Source organism: Mauremys reevesii, linkage group 3 (assembly GCF_016161935.1).
Source record: "Mauremys reevesii isolate NIE-2019 linkage group 3, ASM1616193v1, whole genome shotgun sequence".
Lineage (NCBI taxonomy): Eukaryota > Metazoa > Chordata > Testudines > Geoemydidae > Mauremys > Mauremys reevesii.
The window spans coordinates 92,539,828-92,560,757 of NC_052625.1; the positions used below are offsets into that span (position 1 = coordinate 92,539,828).

The 20,930-nt window shown below is 42.3% G+C and overlaps 1 protein-coding gene across 6 annotated transcripts in view; it reads right to left on the reverse strand.

Moving 5' to 3' along the window:
- The window catches only part of TMEM181 (transmembrane protein 181), a 58,138-nt gene that overhangs the window by 12,329 nt on the left and 24,879 nt on the right, over nt 1-20,930 (reverse strand). For all 6 annotated transcript variants that reach the window (XM_039531035.1, XM_039531039.1, XM_039531038.1 and 3 more), the window contains 9 exons: nt 18,699-18,751; nt 16,368-16,458; nt 15,636-15,757; nt 8,707-8,826; nt 5,916-5,996; nt 4,900-4,999; nt 3,411-3,541; nt 1,246-1,337; nt 241-298 (listed from right to left, as the gene is read on the reverse strand). In XM_039531035.1, the coding sequence (XP_039386969.1) occupies nt 241-298; nt 1,246-1,337; nt 3,411-3,541; nt 4,900-4,999; nt 5,916-5,996; nt 8,707-8,826; nt 15,636-15,757; nt 16,368-16,458; nt 18,699-18,751 (848 nt within the window). The remainder of the gene's footprint in view (nt 1-240; nt 299-1,245; nt 1,338-3,410; nt 3,542-4,899; nt 5,000-5,915; nt 5,997-8,706; nt 8,827-15,635; nt 15,758-16,367; nt 16,459-18,698; nt 18,752-20,930) is intronic.

The window sequence follows — 20,930 nt, forward strand, 5'->3', positions numbered from 1 at the left end:
ATCTGAACAATTTTCCTTAAAATAGTGAAAATATATTTTCAGTCTTCAGATCTTCCATTCAGCACTTGGCGTTCTTTAAAGTTTTACTGCAAAAAAATAGTTACATTTCAGCCTGAAGAATATAATATAATGTAATACTAAATACCTGACAGATCTCTTCACACACCTCTTCCCCAATCTTACCTGAGTAGATGTACAAAATCCATATGGAAGTGTCAAAAAAGTTTGATTCAAACTTACCTGAAAATTACCTGTGTCAACCCTGAACTGGTATGTTGGATCATGTAGTTCATTAACACTAGAAAAGATCAAAGATCAGGAAGTAATCACAGTTCTAATGGTGTCAGGTTAAACCAGAAACATGCATTGACGAAAGTCACTATTGGAATTCTAGTCTTGTTCTACTGAGATTATGGATACTGGGCCAGATCCTCAGTTGGTGTAAACTGGTAGTTATACTGATTTTAAATTGAGACACATGGATTTATACCAGCTGAGGATCTGACCCACTGATTTTACTTGTCATTTATGTGGGGATTCTGGGTTTTCAGCTATTCTTTATTCATTTTCTGTGTTTATTTTTGGCTACTTTAAAACATAGTAATTTCCTACAAAACTTGGGTTTCACAGATTTATTGGAGTTTGATTGGAGCAATGAAAAAAATGCAGGATCAGACTCTTCACTCATTATCAAGTACGTATCCCTATAGGACAGAAGGGCAGTCTCTGATTTTAATAGCATTTTCCTGAAGCTGCCTAGCCTTCCACCTTAACCACCCCACCGTTTAAAAAACAAAATATAAGAGGGACACAATTGTGGGTAATGTGCCTTAGAAAGCCACATCACTCAAATGGTGGGGTAGTTGTCTGGGAGCGGGATGTTTCTATCTTTATGTTAGCTTATCAAATTGGAAGGAATTCAGAAAAGAGCAACACAAATTATTCAGTGGTCAGAGGGACTGATATAAGAGGAAAAATTCTACTTGGAATCCTGTTCTAAATTGAACAAAACACTGGAGAATGTATTGTAGGGAGCCATTATGCACTGGCTGTGTGTTATTAGGGCAGCCATTAGAGATTTAGTCTCAGTTTACAAAATGGGAAGATCTGACAGAACTGGTGTAGCTCAATTTCTGGATCACAATTAAAACATCAAAAAAGACAGACATCACTAATTGTAAACCACCTCCTCTTTCCTGAGCAGCTTTTTCTCACTAATACTTAGTGCAAAGAGAAATTACTTACGTTTGCCATATTCCTAATGTAACACAGGCCAACCACAGAAGCCCAACGATAAAGAATTTGGGAAAATAGAACGTTAAGCATTTCCTTTCTCCCTGTTGAGGAAAGAAGAAGACAGGTTAAGAACATGTGAATTCACCTCAGAAAGAATGTTAGTTCTCAACACATTAAAATAGGAACAGCCATGTGACGTTATTTACATGAACTGTGACGGTATAGATCATTGTTGCAACCAAGATCCTAGAGTAGCACCAAATCTTGTACAAAGGAGGTCAAGGTGTCTATGAAAAGGTTATGATTTGGTGGTTATGATTATGCTATCTGTATGCATGTATCATTTTTGTATTTAAAGTTACGACTATTGGCTCTATACTATCTGTATTTCAAATTTGTGCTATGCTTCTGGGTGACACCATCACCCTGGGTGCCATCAGCACTGCCTAGCCTGCTTGATGGCCCATTAAGGACCATCAGCTATACAACTGACCCATTGAAAGATGGAAGATGCACCTTATGACTCAGCAAGGCATGCTGGGTCATGCCTACAGAGAGGACTCTAAGGCTTTCAGGCCATGTGCTGGGCAGCTTGTTTTTGGAACAAAGGAAGCACAGGCCGCATGGCAAGAGACTATAAAAGGCAGCTGCATCTTCCCCATTTTGTCTTCAATCCTGCTTCTTACCTCTGGAGGAACTTTGCTACAAACTGAAGCTCTGAACAATGGACTGAATGGCCCACCCAAGCTGTGGATGTGCCCCAGAGACTTTACTTAAGCTAACAATTTATTCCATCACTGCTACAAGCCTGAACCAAGAACTTTGCCATTACTGTATGTAATTAATTCCATTTAACCAATTTTAACTTTCATCTATATGTCTTTCTTTTTATGAATAAACCTTTAGATTCTAAAGGATTGGCAACAGCATGATTTTGGGTAAGATCTGACTGGTATATTGACCTAGGTCTGGAGCTTGGTCCTTTGGGATCGGGAGAACCTTTTTTCTTTTACTGGGATATTGGTTTTCATAACCATTCATCCCCATAAGGAGTGGCGCTGGTGGTGACACTGGGAACTGGAGTGTCTGAGGAATTGCTTGCATGACTTCTGGTTAGCCAGTGGGGTAAAACCGAAGTCCTCTCTGTTTGGCTGGTTTGGTGTGCTTCAGCGGCGAAGGAACCCCAGCCTTGGGCTGTAACTGCCCTGCTCTAAGCAACTGTTCCTGAATTGATACTCTCAGTAGTGTCCTGCCTAAGGCCGCTTTGTTACAAGCCATACTTCGGGTTCACTTCCAAAGTGCTTTTAAAAAAAGCAGCATCTGCAATTTATTTTGTAAGATCCAAAGCTCACTACCGAGTGTATAAAAAATGTTATAATCACATGTATGTTAAAACAAAGTAAGGATATTACAAGATCTGATGCACTTCACTGATTCTGCAGCTGCAAAATCCACTTTTTTCCATAAAATTTGCTCCAGAATTTGAGTTCTCCTTTTTTTTTTTTTTAAGATTATAATATGTATGGTTGCAAAAAAATAGCTTTCCAAATATGAACCAAGTGGAAACTACCGCAGCGTTGCTCTGCAACTAGTCTAGAATAAGAGCTGAGAGGTGTGAACCACGCCAATAAGGCTGTGCCAGAATAGCTCAGTATTTCACTGCTAATCATTTTAGCCTCAAAGTCACATGACAGCATTCTCTACACCGGTCCCTGAGATCTCTCTGACACAGTTTAAGGAAGGCAGCAAGCCGATCCTTGGTATCAAAAAGGTGGAAAAACACTGCTCTGTAACAGAGCCCTGTCTCTTCCCTAGCACAAGGGACAAAGCACCCAAATGGCTAACCACAAATCACATATTCAAGTCATAATGCAAACAGTACAACACTACATCAGGCTTTGTTACTCTGTGAATCCATTAAACAATGAGCTAGAATATATAAAACAACTGATCTGAAATAAAATGGAAGAAATGAGTTTAGCATACGGGACAGAATAAAAAGTCACATTACACTGTGTATAGAATGAGTTTTGTGAACACTTTCACATTAGGCATGATTTCATTTTGTTAACAGCTTGGAAAAAGTGTACCACATAAATCAGGGAGAAAAATTAAAACTACATAATGCAAAACTGAATTAATACTAACATCTCTGCAGCAAGTACTCTCCTTACCTGCACTCGTATCCCGTGGTAGACACAGAGCCAGAACAGCAGCAATGCACACAGAAAAACAGACTGAAAGAGGTCATCAAGCATTCCAGGAAACCAACTATTCACCAAAAATGAGAGGGGGAAAAATGGATCTGTAACAGAATGGAAGAAAAATCATAGAATTTTCTTTTCTTTTTCAATTTTACCCATTAATCAAAGGAGGAAAAAAACCCAAAGGGTCTTCAGAAAACAAGCAGATTTTTCAAAATCTTAACAAGTAAGTGGCACTGCAGTTGGCTGAATCTGAAAGTTCATAACAAATACAAGGCACCTCCAACAGGTATTCCTCCCTGTGCTAAGTAATCACATTAAGATTTTCCCCAAGATTTCCAGTAGAATTTGTGTTTTGTTAGCCCTTTAGTTAGAGGGCACCTACTACACAACTGTTTCTTGCTGGTTGCCTAAAGTCAGGTCTCAGTGTAGTTCTAGTGTTAAAGTTCTGGGGACATGTAACACAGCTGCTGCTGCCTGAGCAGTCCCTCATGGCCAGAGTTCCCTTTGCAGCAAGCCCCCTCTGTTCTCTCTCATCGGGACCACTTACAGACTCCCCACAGACTCCAGCTGTGGCTGGTTTAATGCCCACAAACAGTCGCATCAATAAAGTCCATCACTGCAATCCAAAGGTTCATACTTCTCTCTGGCTCTTCTGCCATCCATAGCCTGCTCTTCACAAGGTTGCTTCTCATAACTGTCTCTCCCTAGATTTTAGCTTTCCAGCTCTGGCTTCCTTCTCCTGTTAACGTCTTTCCCCTGTTCTGAGGGAGAAGGCAGTCTATTCACTGGCCTCCTGTGAAGAGCTCCTCCTAACTGCCTGGAAGTGAGACGAGCCCTGCCCCACCCTACAATACAAGGTCTGGGACCTTAAAGGAACTGTGTCCTGGTGCTTTCCTCCCACACAACTTCTAATTCCCTGGGACAGTCTCCTCTCTTCTGCCACCATGCCACTTCCTGGGCCTTGGTTCATTCAAATTCCTTGGAACAGGGTCCTCTGGGCCCCCTCTTAAAAGGGCCAGTACACCTCATTACAGGGCCAAATGCTATTTTGATATCTACTGGATCTCTCTAGCAATTTGGCTTGGTTTACAAGCTAGAGACTAAAAGCAGCCTCCATGCTTAATTGAGGAGCCACTGGTATCTCAGTGCCTCCAGAGAGATGCTCGGTTAAATGCAGAGGCTGGATAATACTACCACCTTTAAAACAGATAATACAACATTTATCTGATTCAGAATTTTAAACAATCAGGAACAACATTTATTTGAAAGACTGAAAGGAAATGAAACCCATCTGATTATCATGGTGTCTGGCCTATTGAAAAGAAAGGATTTATTTGTATGTTTTTAAAGAAATTCAAATGAGTACATGGCTGAATTTTTATAAGCAGTCACATATTTTAAAGGGGCCAAGCTGACTGTAAAAGAACCCTACAAAAATATATACACACACAAATACCATTATAAAGCAGCAACAGGGGAAGGAGGATGGACATCCATTTCTGTTCAATTCCCCAGTCCCTCATGGAAAATTTCCGGAGAGAATGTGCAAACAGACACTGCAAAAAAAGAAAAAAAATTGATTGGCAACTGCCAGTTACTATATTACATACATCAACCTTCATCTATCTTGTCCTTCCTCACCTTAGCAGAGCTAACAGAGACTAATACACTAACAATGTACTCAACAGAGCACACTTCCTTTTGAGTAAGATTTTATCACTGGGAGTCAAGTCTCCAAGGTTCTATTTGTCATTCTGATATGTTGTGTGACCTTGAGCAAGTCACTTAACCTCTGGGACAGCCTAAAATGGAAACCAGCATCACGTGTGTGATGCTGCCAACTTACTGTTTGATATTACTATACAGACTATAACAACATACTGATATCTGCGTAAGCTAGCCAACAAATTTCACTGAGAGGTCAGGTCATGTACCACATTCATTGTTACTTGATAAAAGAGGTGTTTGTACACACACACACACACACACTTCTAGAAAGTGTGTAGCAGCACCCACTACATTCAAAATTACATTAGGACTTTCATTCTAACCCAGTGTTTTCGTTCCTTGTCAGACATTTTCCACTCCAGTTTTTCAGAAATATTTCATTACTTGGTCTCAACCCCGAGGTGAGTTTTTTCTTGAAAGTCTGAGCAATATTCTTTCAACCATTTTGAGTTGTACAAAGTATATGATTTTCCCCATTTGCAATACCACCCAATCCAAAAAACACTCAAACACGACTAGACTTGAAAATTCAGGTTCAACTAAACCCTTCCATTGTTTGCAGAAATTTTAAAGCACAAACTGAATTATAAGTATTTTTTAAAATGGTTTTGCACATGCACAGTAGGAGGCTTTGCTAATGTTGAGAGCTAGGATACCAAACACAGAACTGGGTAGCAGTTGAACAGGCCACCTGCACACCTATCCCCAACCCTCCAAAAAAGTTAAGTAAGAGACTGTACTCACAGTGACCATGAAAGTAAGAACTACAAAGACAAATCGGAACCAGATTTCCACTTGTGAAAAAGATGGGTTGTAGGTTTTCCACTACAAGATAATAAAAGATAAATCATCATATTAAGAGGAAGCTGATAGAATTTGCATAACATAACAAATTACTAGTACTTGCAGACACAATATTGCATAAAAGTCTTACAGATGAATCCACTGGCTTTCTCAAGTTTAACGGTCAAGCCATTGCAAATTCCACTGCACTACCTTAGAAAGATTAAGGCTAATTCATGCCTCGCTGCCTCCTCCAACCTCGATATTGTTATGAAAATTTCAATAAATAAAAATAGAGCTAAAGCAGCCTACTGTTCCTCATGCTTGGTATTAACTTACAGGATAAAGAAGAAGCATGGTACATTCTCAAAGTGTTATCATACGTGACAAACCACACACTAAGGCAAAAAAAGAGGATGAAACCAACATAGGTTAACTTCCCTTTGTTTAAGACTTTACAGTAAATTCATCAATTGACTCAATCCACTGCAAGCTTCTTTATTTTTGAAGACTATGCATGTTTGTAGCTGACTAAATTTGCTAAATTAAGAAGAGATGAATGATTGCTAATTAGCTCATTTATTTCTCCTTCACCTGGTTTTTGCCTCAGGAAAAAGGAAAGCAAGTTCTAAAAACGCACGACTAACTTAATTTCCTCCCCCATAACAGATATTATGGATAAAATGTAGCTTATATAAACTTTTACAAAGGATCAGGGTTTAAGTTATTCTGTGGTCCACATATTAGACTTTAAAGGAGACTTGGAAAATGGTTATAAAAATGGTTATACAAATGTACAAGCCCAGGCACAAAAAATCTACTCACCAACCCTCTCTGGCCCCTGTGTGACTTTGGGCAAGTCACTTCACCTCTGTATGTCACTGGTTTCCCTCTTTGTCTGTATTGACTATTTAGACTGAAAGCTCTTTAGATCAGGCACCATTTATTTTGCACTACATTACAGAGCCCCACTATGCTACACACTGTGCAATTTCAGCTGGGGATACTAGAGACTCTGGGCAAGCAGAGTTTTGCAAAGCTGCCTTAAAGGTCATGTGCAAAGCAAAATGATAAAGTCTATCGCAGGGATGGCCAGCTTGAGCCTGAGAAGGAACCAGAATTTACTAATGTACATTGCCAAAGAGCCAAAGTAATACGTCAGCAGCCCCATATCCACTCCCCTACCCCCATTCCCAGCGTCTCCCGCCCACTGGCAGCCCCACCAATTAGCACCTCCACCTCCCTCCCTGCACCTCCCGATCAGCTGTTTCATGGAGTACAGAGGCTCTGAGAGGAGCAAGGGCATGGCAGGTGCAGGGGAGGGCACGGGAAGGGGAGGACTGGGGGCAGGGCCTGTGGCAGAGCCAGGAGTTGAGCAGGGGGCACTCCCCGGCACATTGGTAAATTGGTGCCTGAAGCTCCAGCCCCGGAGTTGGGCCTTATACAAGGAGCCGCATATTAAACTTCTCAAGAATACATGTGGCTCCAGAGCCACAGGTTGGCCACCCCTGCTCTATTGCTTCACTAATGTGCTGAATACTCTCCACTTACCCAGCAAAGAGGTGCATTCAGTGTATAAAGAACTAAAAACTAATATTTTGCCTTTTCATTTTAGGTCCCTGCATGCTAGCAGCTGTGACACACAGAATGCTATTTGTTGGAATATCACAGCACAGCAACCACTGCTGGAATATACACCTGGCCTGCAGCAGCATAGGCGGGATCAACTTCAAAGTTCCTTTTTGTATATTGGCTTTGGAGTCACTCAGCACAAATTGGTGAAGTACTATAAACATTTTGTTTTGCAAGTCATCTTTGTACACTATGGTTTACACTCAGCATATTTCTTCGGGGAGAATGGCTCTGCTTGTCTTGAGTGTATTTTTCCTTTCCTCCCAACACTGTGTGTGCAAAAAAACCCAAACAAAAACAAGAACAAAAACCCAATCAAGAATTTCCTGCAATGATAATTTTCTAATCCCATATGCTTTTGGAAAGTCTGGAGAAATCCTACTAATCTCAATACACCTACCATAACAGTTGTAAAAGGCCAGTATATGTTTGGGGATGTAAGATTTGAATTCACATATTAACCTGTTTAAACGAGACATTTCTTGTGAGCTCACATCCCAACACTGCAATCAGTTGAACATGGGAATAACAGAAATGCAATTTTTGGATTGCCTATTTGTATGATAATAGCCAGGAGGCTTTTCCATTTTACAGTTATTTCTTAGCAGTGCTTGAGTTCAGAGCTGTAAGAACAAGACATGGGTTTCACATGTGCATTCAAGTTTTTTTCAATGGTGTGCTTCGTAAGAAAATATAGAACGGCTTTCTGAACAGGCTTTCCTTATCCACACTAAGCAGAACTGTTCTAGCTGTAATCATGTTTGAACAGCTGTTGCTAGCTGGGTGTTAGTATGGCTTTCCAAGGGCTAATAAAGATTTCTAGAGAACAGCACTACAGACTACCACTCTAGGTAAGCACAAGTTCATAACAGTTCTGACAGAAGAGTTCTTCCCCACACTAGTCAGGGAACTTGTGCTAGAACTTCGACAACGGCAAATAAAATATGTTTACAATCTCAGTGAGGATAGGGCCTTAGCCTCCACACGTTCTCTGTGCAAGTGTTTCACCTTCAAAAGGGAAATGACGTACATTTTACTATGGTTAAAGTAGCCTTCCACAACAATAATTAAAACTGAAGATTTTTTTTTTTTTTTTGCTAGCATGATACTGTTCACTTACTGTGAAATTCACATTCTTGATGGGGTACATCAGCTTATTCAGATCCTCAAAACCAACAATGACTTCGTACTGAGTGTAAGTCAGGTAGCCAAGGTGAACCACAATGATTTCGGCACATTTCTATGAAAACACACAGAGTCAGAATATCTCATAAGTGCTTTATGCTGTAATTTATATTTAAGGGCTTACACATTATGATTCAATTACAAAAAAATGACTAACAGAGAAGTTATAATGGATAAACAAATAAGGAGATTGAGAGAGATTCCAAAGGAATTTATTTAAGGCACTCGAAGTAAAAGTTCAATGGGTGTCAACTGCCCATCAGTCAAAATACAGCTATATTTCTCAGTATCTAAGTTTAAGATCTCCTAGTACCATTAATTTTATTTTTTTTAAAAGATGACCTGCAAAAGACAAAAAGGGGTTTTTTTTAATTTGATGTATGCATAAAACTTGAAAGCCTTCCTTAAGAAATGGCTGCTTTTATTTATATATTATAAATTTCTGATCTTTGATGTCTTCTGTTGTGTTATCGTTCACTTTGAGATAGTTATCGATTAAAAACACTAAAAATCTGTCTGGCTCTGAAGCGGTATGAGGTTCTGCTGAGGATATCAAAGCAAAGGATCAGAGAACTTTATACCGACTTTTTAAAAAATGTTAATGTGGGTCACTTCTTAACCCACATTAATATACAGCACAAGGAAATCACATCCTCCACAGCCAACTAAAAATGCACAGAATCACCAACAATGTTTTTCTGAGGAGTGGAGGGGCCCCCAAATAAGTGACATTAGTTTTAGATTTGTCTGTGTGCTATTCTTTCTTTCAGTGCCAGAGAGCTAAGGAGAATATCAGAAAAATTCTAACCTTTCCAAAAAAGGTTAGCACTCAATGAAGGATATTTATATGCCTTTGTACCTATGAAACCAAAAACTGTAAACACATGAGCAATTAAATGCTCCAACAACTCAGCAGCAGCAGAAGTGCCCTAGGCTATCTTTGCTCAATCCACTATTTCCCCCTGATTATCCAGCAGATTAGTTCGCCATGCTGTGGTAATTTTCAAGTAATTGCACAATATATCATCTATACCTAGGGCCCTACCAAATTCACGGTTCATTTTGGTCAATTTCATAGTCAGAGGAATTTTAAAATAATAAATTTCATGATTTCGCCTATTTAAATATGAATTTTCACAGTGTTGTAATTGTAGGGGTCCTGACCCAAAAAGGAGTTGTACAGGAGTCGCAAGGTTATTATAGGGGGGTTTACAGAACTACTACCCTTACTTCTGTGCTGCTGCTGCTGCTAGTGGCAGCGCTGCCTTCAGAACTGGGCAGCTGGAGACTGGCAGCTGCTGGTCAGAAGCCCAGCTCTGAAGGCAGAGCTGTTGCCAGCAGCAGCGCAGGTCTAAGGGTGGCATGGTATTCAGAGCTGGACGGCCAGAGATGAGTGGCTGTTGGCCAGGCGCCTAGCTCTGAAGGCAGCACAGAAGTAGGAGTAGCAATACCGCAACACCTCTAAAATAACCTTGCAACCCCCTCTTTTGGGTCAGGACCCCCAATTTGAGAAATGCTGGTCTCCCCACTGAAATCTGTATAGTATAACAACATAAGAACGGCCATACTGGGTCAGACCAAAGGTCCATCTAGCCCAGAATCCTGTCTTCCGACAGTGACTAATGCCAGGTGGCCCCAGAGGGAATGAACAAAACAGGTAATCAAGTGATTCATCCCCTGTAGCTCATTCCAAGCTTCCTGCAAACACAGGCTAGTGACACCATCCCTGTCCATCCTGGCTAACAGCCATTGATGCATCTATCCTCCATGAACTTATTTAGTTCCTTTTTGAACTCTGTTATAGTCTTGGCCTTCACAACATCCTCTGGCAAGGAGTTCCACAGGTTGACAGTGTGTTGTGTGAAGAAATACTTCCTTTTGTTTGTTTTAAACCTGCTGCCTATTATTTTCATTTGGTGACCTCTATTTCTTGTGTTATAAGAAGGAGTAAATAACACTTCCTTATTTACTTTCCTCACACCAGTAATCATTTTATAGACCTCTATCATATCCCTGCTTAGTCGTCTCTTTTCTAAGCTGAAAAGTCCCAGTCTTATTAATCTCTCCTCATACGGAAGCTGTTCCATACCCCTAATCATTTTTGTTGCCCTTTTCTGAACCTTTTCCAATTCCAAGATATCTTTTTGAGATGGGGCGACCACATCTGTTCACAGTATTCAAGATGTGGGCGTACCATGGATTTATACAGAGGCAATATGGTATTTTCTGTCTTATCTATCCTTTTCTTAATGAATCCCAACATTCTGTTCGCTTTTTTGACTGGCACTGCACACTGAGTGGATATTTTCAGAGAACTATTCACAATTACTCCAAGATCTCTTTCTTGAGTTGTAACAGCTAATTTAGACCCCATCATTTTATATGTATAGTTGGGATTTTTTCCAAGGTGCATTACTTTGCATTTTCAACGTTGAATTTCATCTGCCATTTTGTTGCCTGGTCACCCAGTTTTGAGGGATCCTTTTGTAGCTCTTCGCAGTCTGCCTGGGACTTAACAATTTTGAGCAATTTAGTATCATCAGCAAATTTTGCCACCTCACTATTTACCCCTTTTTCCAGATCATTTATGAATATATTGAATAGAACTGGGCCTAGTACAGACCTCTGGGGGACACCACTATTTACCTCTCTTCGTTCTGAAAACTGACCATTTATTCCTACCCTTTGTTTCCTATCTTTTAACCAGTTACCAATCCCTGAGAGGACCTTCCCTCTTACCCCATGACAGCTTACTTTGCTGAAGAGTCTTTGGTGAGGGACCTTGTCAAAGGCTTTCTGAAAATCTAAGTACACTATATCCACTGGATCCCCCTTATCCACATGCTTGTTGACCCCCTCAAAGAATTCTAGTAGATTGGGGAGTCATGATTTCCCTTTACAAAAATCATGTTGACTCTTCCCCAACAAATTATGTTCATCTATGTGTCTGTGTGTTCTTTACTATGATTTCAACCAGTTTGCCCGGTACTGAAGTCAGGTTTACTGGCCTGTAATTGCCGGGATCACTTCTGGAGAACTTTTTAAGAATTGGCATCACATTAGTTATCCTCCAGTCATTTGGTACTGAAGCTGATTTAAAGGATAGGTTACAGACTACAGTTAGAAATTCTGCAATTTCACATTTGAGTTCCTTCAGAACTCTTGGGTGAATATCATCTGGTCCTGGTGACTTATTACTGTTTAGTTTATCAATTTGTTCCAAAACTTCCTCTAATGACATCTCAATGACACTTCCTCAGATATGTCACCTAAAAAATAAGGTAAATGCACACAAAAGACCAGATTTCATGGTAGGATACCAGATTTCACAGTCCATGATGTGTTTTTCATGACCGTGAATTTGGTAGGGCCTTATCTATACCTAGTAAGAAAGGCTTATGTTCTTAAGTCTGCCCATTTGTAAGCAGTCTCCATTTCAACCAACAAGATTGCAGTACAAATACACAGGGCCGTGCTTATACACATGAAAAGTATGCAGCTGCATAGGGCACCAGGAAATTCGGGGCACCAAATTTCCTGATGCCCTGTGGAGCTGCATGCTGCTCCAGCCGCTGCTCTGGCTCTTCCCCAGCTTCCTCCGGCTCTTCCCTGCTCCGCCCATTCCCTGCCCCAGCCCTGCCTCAGCCCCACCCCCACTCCCCTGAGCTCTGCAGCAGGGCCGGGCCTGCACTCACCAGTGGCGGGAAGTGCAGCAACCCAGCCCCAGCCGCGCCGCCAGTGAGTGCTAGGGGGTGGTTCCCCGCTGCCCCCCAAGCCAGCCCCATGCCCCCACGGAGGCCTGGGCCCCACACCCCCCGCAGGGGGGGCTGCGCAGGGCCCCAGAATTACTAGGAACGGCCCTGCAAATAGAAACTTGTGCAGGGTGCAAAGGTATAACTCCAACAGCTGTAACATTTCAGTGGATATCTCCCAGGACAGTGCTGGGAACTGGAAGAATGCAGGGGAAGAGATACACTCTGGTACTTCAATTCCTTTCACAACTAGCAATGGAAATCTAGGTAGAAAGAAACTAATTTCCAGACACTGGTCAGGTGAATGACATTTATTATCTTTCCCATTGGTCCTGACTAGTCATCCAGAGTTCAATGTTACTGAGTAAGACCCAGAGTTAATCTAACTTTCAACATGTATATAGTATAGACACTTTACTGGTTTTTGGAAGAGACTACTCTTGAAAGAGTGAGAGTAATAAATCTTTGGAACAATTTTTACCAAGGGTTGTGGAAGGTTCTTCATCACTGGCAATTTTTAAATGAAGATTGGATGTTCTTCTAAAAGATATGCTCTAGTTCAAACAGGAATTATTTCGGGGACGTTCTAGGCCCTGGGTTATGCAGGTCAGACTAGATCATCATAGTTGTCCCTTCTGGCCACAGAATCTATGAAAGATGCCAGACTGTCCTCTAGTCTCTGTTGCTGTCAAAGTGAGTCAACAGAACCAAGAGAAACAGAAGGTGCACGATACTGTTGTGATAATGCATGAAACTTTCATAAGCACTTAAATGACTAGGAGCCTAACCAATGAATGTCAATAGGATTTGGGTTCATAAGTCATTTAGGCACTTTTGAACATTTTACCTAATCTTTTTATTATTTTCTTTTTTACATCTTGTAGAGGGGGATCACAAGCCAGAAAACTAGAAGCAGCATCTAGACTGACTTAAGACATTCAAAACATTCAGAATGCCCACGTGTAAGTGAGACAAAGTGACCAAGCAGAGACAGAGCATCTCTTAACACACTCACATGTTACAAATATTTGAAATATTTCACTAAGACTTCCAAAGAAATAGCCTGATGGGACAGAGGAGAATTTGGGGGAATTTTTGGGTCACAGGTTGGCAGGACAGGGTGGGTCTCACACTCCTCTAAAACCCTTCTATACTGAAATTCTTAAAGAAATACGATCAGTAATGAAGGATTGCAAGAGGAAGGGGGAAATGGAGTGTGCAAGATTCAACTGACTTGAGTCAGCCTAAAGGCTAACTAATGCTTGGGGACTTAAAAGAAAAAAAAAAAGAATCCAGCCGAGACAGGAAAAAATGTCAAGTCCAGAATATCTGACTTATGATTAGGGCCCTACCAACTTCACGGCTGTGAAAAAACACATCCCGAACTATGAAATCTGATCTCCCACCGTGAAACCTGGTCTTTTGTGTGCTTTTACCCTATACTATACAGATTTCACGGGGGAGACCAGCATTTCTCAAATTGGGGTTTCTGACTCAAAAGGGAGTTGCGGTGAAGGGGTGGGGGTGGAGTCACAAGGTTATTTTAGAAGGGAGGCACGATATTGCCATCCTTACTTCTGCGCTGCCTTCAGAGCTAGTGGCCGGGCACCCAGCTCTGAAGGCAGTGCCCCGTCAGCAGCAGCGCAGAAGTAAGGATGGCTTGGTATGGTACTGCCACCCTTACTTTTGTGATGCTGCCTTCAGAGTTGGGCGGCCAGAGAGTGGCGTCTGCTGACTGAGGACCCAGCTCTGGAGGCAGCAGCGCCATTTTCATGGGACTTGGTAGATCTCTGCCCTCCTGGTGGGAGACAGGGGTTTTGTTCAGTGGTCTGCCCTTTATGAAGCATCTAGCCAGGTAAAATACTGGCTACAGCTGTACTCTCCTGAACAATTTCAGTTGCCATTGGTGAGAAAGCAGGTGTTTCTGAGCTTTGTTCGTGACAGTGTGGAGACTTAATAGCTCAGGAGATTGGTATGGGAATACAGAGCATATCGCCTCCAGATCATCTCTTTCAAACCTGACCCAGCCTGGGAGTCAGATTTGAAAGAGATCATCATTATAACTGTTTGGTAATCTCTGTGAAATTAGTTGTTCTGTTCAGTTTGTGGTGAACAGATGCAGTCTTTACCTACTCCATCTGCTTAAAAATACTGAGATTACTTCTGTGTTGCTGCTGGTGATGGCTCTGCCTTCAGAGCTTGGCTCTCAGCCAGCAGCCACTGCTCTCCAGCTGCCCAGTTCTGAAGGCAGCGCCGCCACCAGCAGCGGCGCAGAAGTAAGGGTAGCAGTACCGAAACCCACCTTACAATTACCTTGAGACCCCCCCACAACTCCTTTTTGGGTCAGGACCCCTACAATTACAACACCATGACATTTCAGATTTAAATAGGTGAAATCATGAAATTTACGATTTTTAAAATCCTATGACCATGAAATTGACCAAAATGGATGGTGAATTTGGGAGGGCCCTAATTACGATATATGGTCCTCACTGTGTAATTAAGATCATTCTTCTAAAGAAAGTCTCACTCATGAGGAGCTGTAGTTTCATGGCTCTTCAAGTTAAACTAACTCAAATCTTAGATGCTGACAAAAAGGTATGCTAGAACTTTAGAACCTTAAATGAATACGCCTGAATAATGTTTTGTCTCAGACTCAAGGCAGTGACTATATTACAGTATTCTGATTCTTCCATTTAGGATCTGTCCACATTAATACTAAAACAGTGCCAGCAACAACTGCGTTTAAACACAGTCATGTCCAGCTGAGTTTTACCATTTTCCCAGTGTGGAAAGGATTTTTTTTTTTCCTGTAATTCAGTTCCATTCATGCTGTTGACAACCTGAAAAGTATTCTATATTACGGTCTGGTTACTATGGATCTCAAAAGAAGTCATGCCACACAACTGGAGGAAGCCATATTACAACCTTGCTAGCAAAATCCAAGAAACACAGTATTACTAGCACAACTGCAAGCATAACGTAGACAAACTCTTACTGCAAGTTTTCCCCTGTGGCCTCCTTATCAGGTACTTTCCCCACATCTACAACACACGAGTAGTTTTAAAAGAATAACCTTTACAATCAGTGTTGTTTCAAAAACAATACTTACTTGTGCACAGTTCAGCATTCTCGTCCGATTGTAAACTTGTTTATTAATGAACGATGAACTTCCATTTTCTTCTACACCACGTATTTTAACTGTCATAGTAACATTTGTTTTGAAGCTGGATTCTGTAATTAAAGAGAAAAATATTAGGTTGTTGTCCAAAACAAATGCAGAAATGAAATCTCAAATAGAGTTACTAGGTGCAGCAATACTCCCATCTTACTGAAGCGGATTCAGGTATGCATTGTTATAGTAGAGAGGAAAAATCTTGCATTCCTGACTTGGGCAAGAATTCCCATTGAAGTCAGTGTGGTATTCAGTGCAATTAGCAATACCTGATAATGTGATGTGAGAATCTGAGTGTTAATCTATAGTCAATATCGTCTAACATCAACTAGTCTAATCCCAAAAAGAGGAAGCTAAAGAGAGAGAGACACAAACACACAACACTACTGCTTTAGCAAAAAGTATAAAAAACAAACAAACAACTTTCAAATTTCCCTGCAGCCATTCCCTTAGATTCTTAGCTAACAAGTCAAGTTCTGCATATTTATTGTGATGGGTGGGTTTTTTCCATGCATTTTGGATCCAGGTAAAACTACATGATAATATACATGACAGCTAAGTGAAATACAGGTCAACTACTGTAACCGTAATTGATTTGTTATATCTACTGTAATAAAATTCCAGGATAACATCAGTTTTCTGAAATAATAAATTGGACAAGGTGCTTACCATCAGGCTGATCCAGCTGAATCATACATGTCAGCCACAGCTGCTGATTATAAGTAGACAATGGCTTTGAATTTAATTTAAATGGCCTCATCTGGAAGAAAACAAGAAGCATTTGAGGTAATTCACGTTCATCCTACTGCACTAGCCATTTGGACATGCAACAAATAAATACTTCTGTTACCGTTCTACACTTCTGACAGAAAAGCATGGTTTTTTTTTAACCCATTAAATGATCAGTTGTCGGTACAGTGCCGGTGGTGTGAACAACACCCTTGAATAAATTTAATTTTATCAGCACACAGAGTTTGTGTAGCTTTGAATTAAGAAGAGACAGAAGTATTTAAAGAAATAAAAGCAGCAGCAAATAGTTAAACAAAGAGAATGCAAGTACAGAAAGGAAATACAGCTTTATATTTTCAAATCAAGTACCAAAAGTAGTTTATTTCTACACTTCAAAAGTCAGAGTTTCGGTCATCAAATTGCTACATGTCAAGCTTATTCAACTTTGTGTATTAAAATGGCAGCCATTTCCCCATGGACGTTCTAAAACTTTCATATTCCTTTTAAAATCATGAAATAAGAAATGAATAGGTACGAGCTGCAAGCAGAAATAGGTCAAATTCTGAATGGATGTTTTTCTAAAAGATATACTCTAATTGAAACAGGAATTAATTTAGGGAAGTCTTACTACCTGTGTTTTATACAGGAGATCAGACTAGATGATCATAGTGGTCCCTTCTGGTCTAGATTCACAGTTTACAAGGAGCAGTGGTAGAAGAGAAAGGGTTGGCTTTTCCTTGCCATACCTCTGCTCATCTGGGTACAATAAGTGTATAAGAATGGTTTCTGTTCTCTAAAACAAATATACATAGGTGGCAAGTTAAATATAGAGAGCACAGGTACAACATTTAGGGCTCAACAAATTGAACACACAACTTTATTATTTCAAAGCAATTTAAGTACTGTCCCAAATCCCCCATCATACTACTGCCGAAGGTAAAACTGGAGTGGATATAGGAAAAAAACAAGAGCTAAGATGCAGGAAAAGTGCAGAGCCTTGAAAGTGAGGATATGAAGGTTGCTTTTAGGATACCAGATCTCAGGTGTTTATTTCATATCTTTCACTTACCAATGAACAATTGCCAAGAAAAAAAAACATTCCTTCCAGTTGACAGAATTGAAAATGGATGTGGGGGTGTTAGTCCTCATTGAGGACTTTTTAAATTCTCTGCTTTCAATTTCCCCTCCACCCCACTCCCTTAAGGATGCACATTGTGGTTGTCTTTCTTGGCTAAAGAGCGATGCATGGGTTCTCAAGGGAATCCCACACTTTGGTTGGCCACAGTGTCAGCTGCAAAGCAACTCTGCCCTATCACAGGTCTCCCTAACTTATCAGCCTGGAGAAGAACTAACAGACTAGAAACCAATGCTGGGTACTCATGAGTAAGGCTACGTTTTAGTCACGGGTATTATTAGTAAAAGTCACGGATAGGTCACAGGCTGTAAATGAAAATTCACGGCCTGTGACCTATCCATGACATTTACTATATACCCCGACTAAAACGCGGTGGGGGAGCCGAGGGAGCTCAGGGGGACGGCCTGGGGGGGGCAGCAGTGCGGCAGGTGCTGGGGGGGCACAGTGGGTGCTGGGAGGAAGGGCCAGGGGGTGCAGCGGGTGCTCGTGGATGGTATGGAGGGTGCTCGGGGGGTGGCCAGGGGGCACAGTGGGTGCAGGGGGGGGTGCGGGTGCTTTGGGGGGAGCGGAGAAGGCTCCCTACCTGGTTCCTGAGCTCCACTTGCTGCCTCCGCTCCACCCCAAGCCCCAATTCTACAGCTCCCATTGGCTGGGAAATGCAGCCAAAGGGAACTGCAGGGACGGTGCTTGCCAGCAGAGGCAGCACATAGAGGTAGGAGCTGAGGGAGGGGAGCCCACCCCCTCTCCAGTTAAGCACTGCCCAGCACCCCAATCCCCAGCCCTGAGGCCCCCCACACCCAAACTCCTGCTGCTGGAGGGTTCAGGGGCTGCCCAAGCTGCTCAGGCAGCCCCTGGGCCAGGCCCACCAGCCACTGCACAAGTCACAGAGGTCACAGAATCCATGACCTCTGTGACAAACACAGAGCTTTACTCATGAGGCAGGATAAAGAACTAATCTGAGAAAATTTAGCCAGTGAATTCTGAATTCTCGTGCAAGTTGGAAAGCACAACACCACACAGATACAATTTTCCATTTAAAAATCTGACTTAAGCATGTGTGTAAATTAGTAAAATACTTTTTACCAAATAAAGTCATCAGTGCCTGCCATGTAACAACAATATAATGTAGTTCTTACCTTTAAGTTATTCAATGTAGCTGTTACTGCAGTGGATTCAATTACACTAGGACCTAAATGATAGTCAAAAGCAGAGAAGACAGTACTGAAGTAAATCCATAAATGACGACATCATAGTAAGATAATTATACAGGTCTGAAGTATCTTTAATCTCAGGATTCAAAGCACTTTGCAAATATTAGTTATGCAATATCCCAGTGAAGCAGGCAAATATTACACAAGGGTACTGATGTGTAAACTGAGGGGCAAGTCCCTTGATAGCCATGCAAGGCCACTTAACAATTAAGTTGCAGAACAGGGGCTAGAAGTCAGGAGTGCCAAGTCCCAGATCCCTACTCTACCACATGCTACAAATGCATTCAAATAAGACTCTAGATATTTCCTTCCAACTACATTTTTTTTTTTACAATCCTATTAAAAATTCATAGCCCACCCCAACTAATAAATTGACTCTGCTACATTTGTGATTAATAAATTATTTGTAACTGTCCAATAAAGACTGGTGCTGTGGTTAATACCTGTATCTAGATCAGGCCTGCACAACATGCGGCCCGTGTGGGCTCACTGTGTGGCCCGCAGAGGATGAGTAGGCGGGCTCACTGTGCGGCCCATGGGGGGTGAGTAGGCAAGCGGCGGGTGAGGGAGGGGGGCTGAAGTGGTGGGTGGGCAGTGGCAGGGGGTGAGGCAAGCCAGGGGAGGATGGGGGCTGAGGAGGCGGCGGGCAGGCAGTGGGGCAGGGAGGGCAGGTGAGCTGGTGGGGGAGGAAGGGCTGAGGAGGTGAGCGGGCAGGCGTGCAGTGGCAGGGGCTGAGTAGGCGAGCCGGAGGGGTGGGGGCAGTGTCGGGGCTGAGTAGGCAAGCCGGGGGCTGAGTAGGTGAGCAGGCAGTGTTGGGGGCTGAGTAGGCAAGCCGGGAGGGTGTGGTGCTGAGGAGGCAAGTGAGGAATCAGTGGCTGACCTGTTCTATTGATCTGGCCTGGCTCTCATCCTCTCTCCAAGGGTTGCAGCTGTCTGGAGGTACCTGTCTTCCACGCCTTCCTCAGTCACACCTCACTCATTCAACAGGGCAATTGATTACAAAGTGGGGGGATGATCTTATTCTACTTCTAGCAAAAAAGACATTTTCCTTTTACCTTAATTATACTACCTTAGGGGCTTGCTATAACATATTACCAAGGTTCAATACCGCTGTTTTGGTGGGGCAGCACTGGGGAAGGAGGGTTTGTTTCCGCGGGGCGGGAGGTGCTGGAGGGGGGAGTGTTTCGGGGGGGCTGGGCGGCGCTGGAGGGGGAGGTCGGCGGGGTTCGGCCCTCAGCTGTTTTCTTTGGACTAATATGGCCCTTGCCACTTTACGAGTTGTGCAGGCCTGGTCTAGAGGTAGAAGTGAGGAGGCATTATTAGAGAAGAGAGATCTTTTTAAGTTGCCCTATAGCATTAGACTAGCCAGTGCATCATTTGCATGCCTTGTGATTACAGTAATGATATTTTGTGGAATGAGTGTTGGATTTTTACCATCTTGGCCTGTTGAAGGGAATTACCTATGTTTGTGTCTAGGTTACATATAATTAAGGCTAAGATTTTTAGTAAAAGTCACAGACACGTCACAGGCAATAAACAAAAATTCATGGAAGCCATGACCTGTCTGTGACTTTTGCTGCTGCGGCTCCATGGTTTCCCCCACCACCATAGTGGCTGGAAGCTGTGGAGTTCCCCCTCTGCATCCATGGGAGCTAGAAGCTGCAGTGTGATCATATTTCCCAAAGAGAAAATGGGAAACTCCCAGCCACTCACCTGAGGCAGTCCCCCCACCCCGCGCACGAGGCTGTCCCCCGTCGCTGGAACCCTGAGGAGGCCCCCTCAGGAGCCTGTCACCTGTTGCTGGAACCTTGCAGGGGGGCCTCTGTCAATGGAACCCTGCCAGGGCCCCACTTGCTGCCAGCTCCAGAGTCCCGGAGCCCCTGGCACTGAAGCAAGCAGAGAATGTCACGGAGGTCTCTGGAAGTCACCGGATTCTGTGACTTTCATGACCTCCATGACATAAACGTAACCTTACATAAATTGATCCTTATACACACAAAAAAATGTGAATGGTTTCATTGAGGTTCTACTGCAGATAGGGATGTTGTTTTCAACAAGTGACATTTAAATTGATTTGTTAAAGTAGCAGACTGAATGGCTCTTTTGGCCATGGAACTAAAGAATAATGAACAAACTATTATACACTCAGCCTCACAG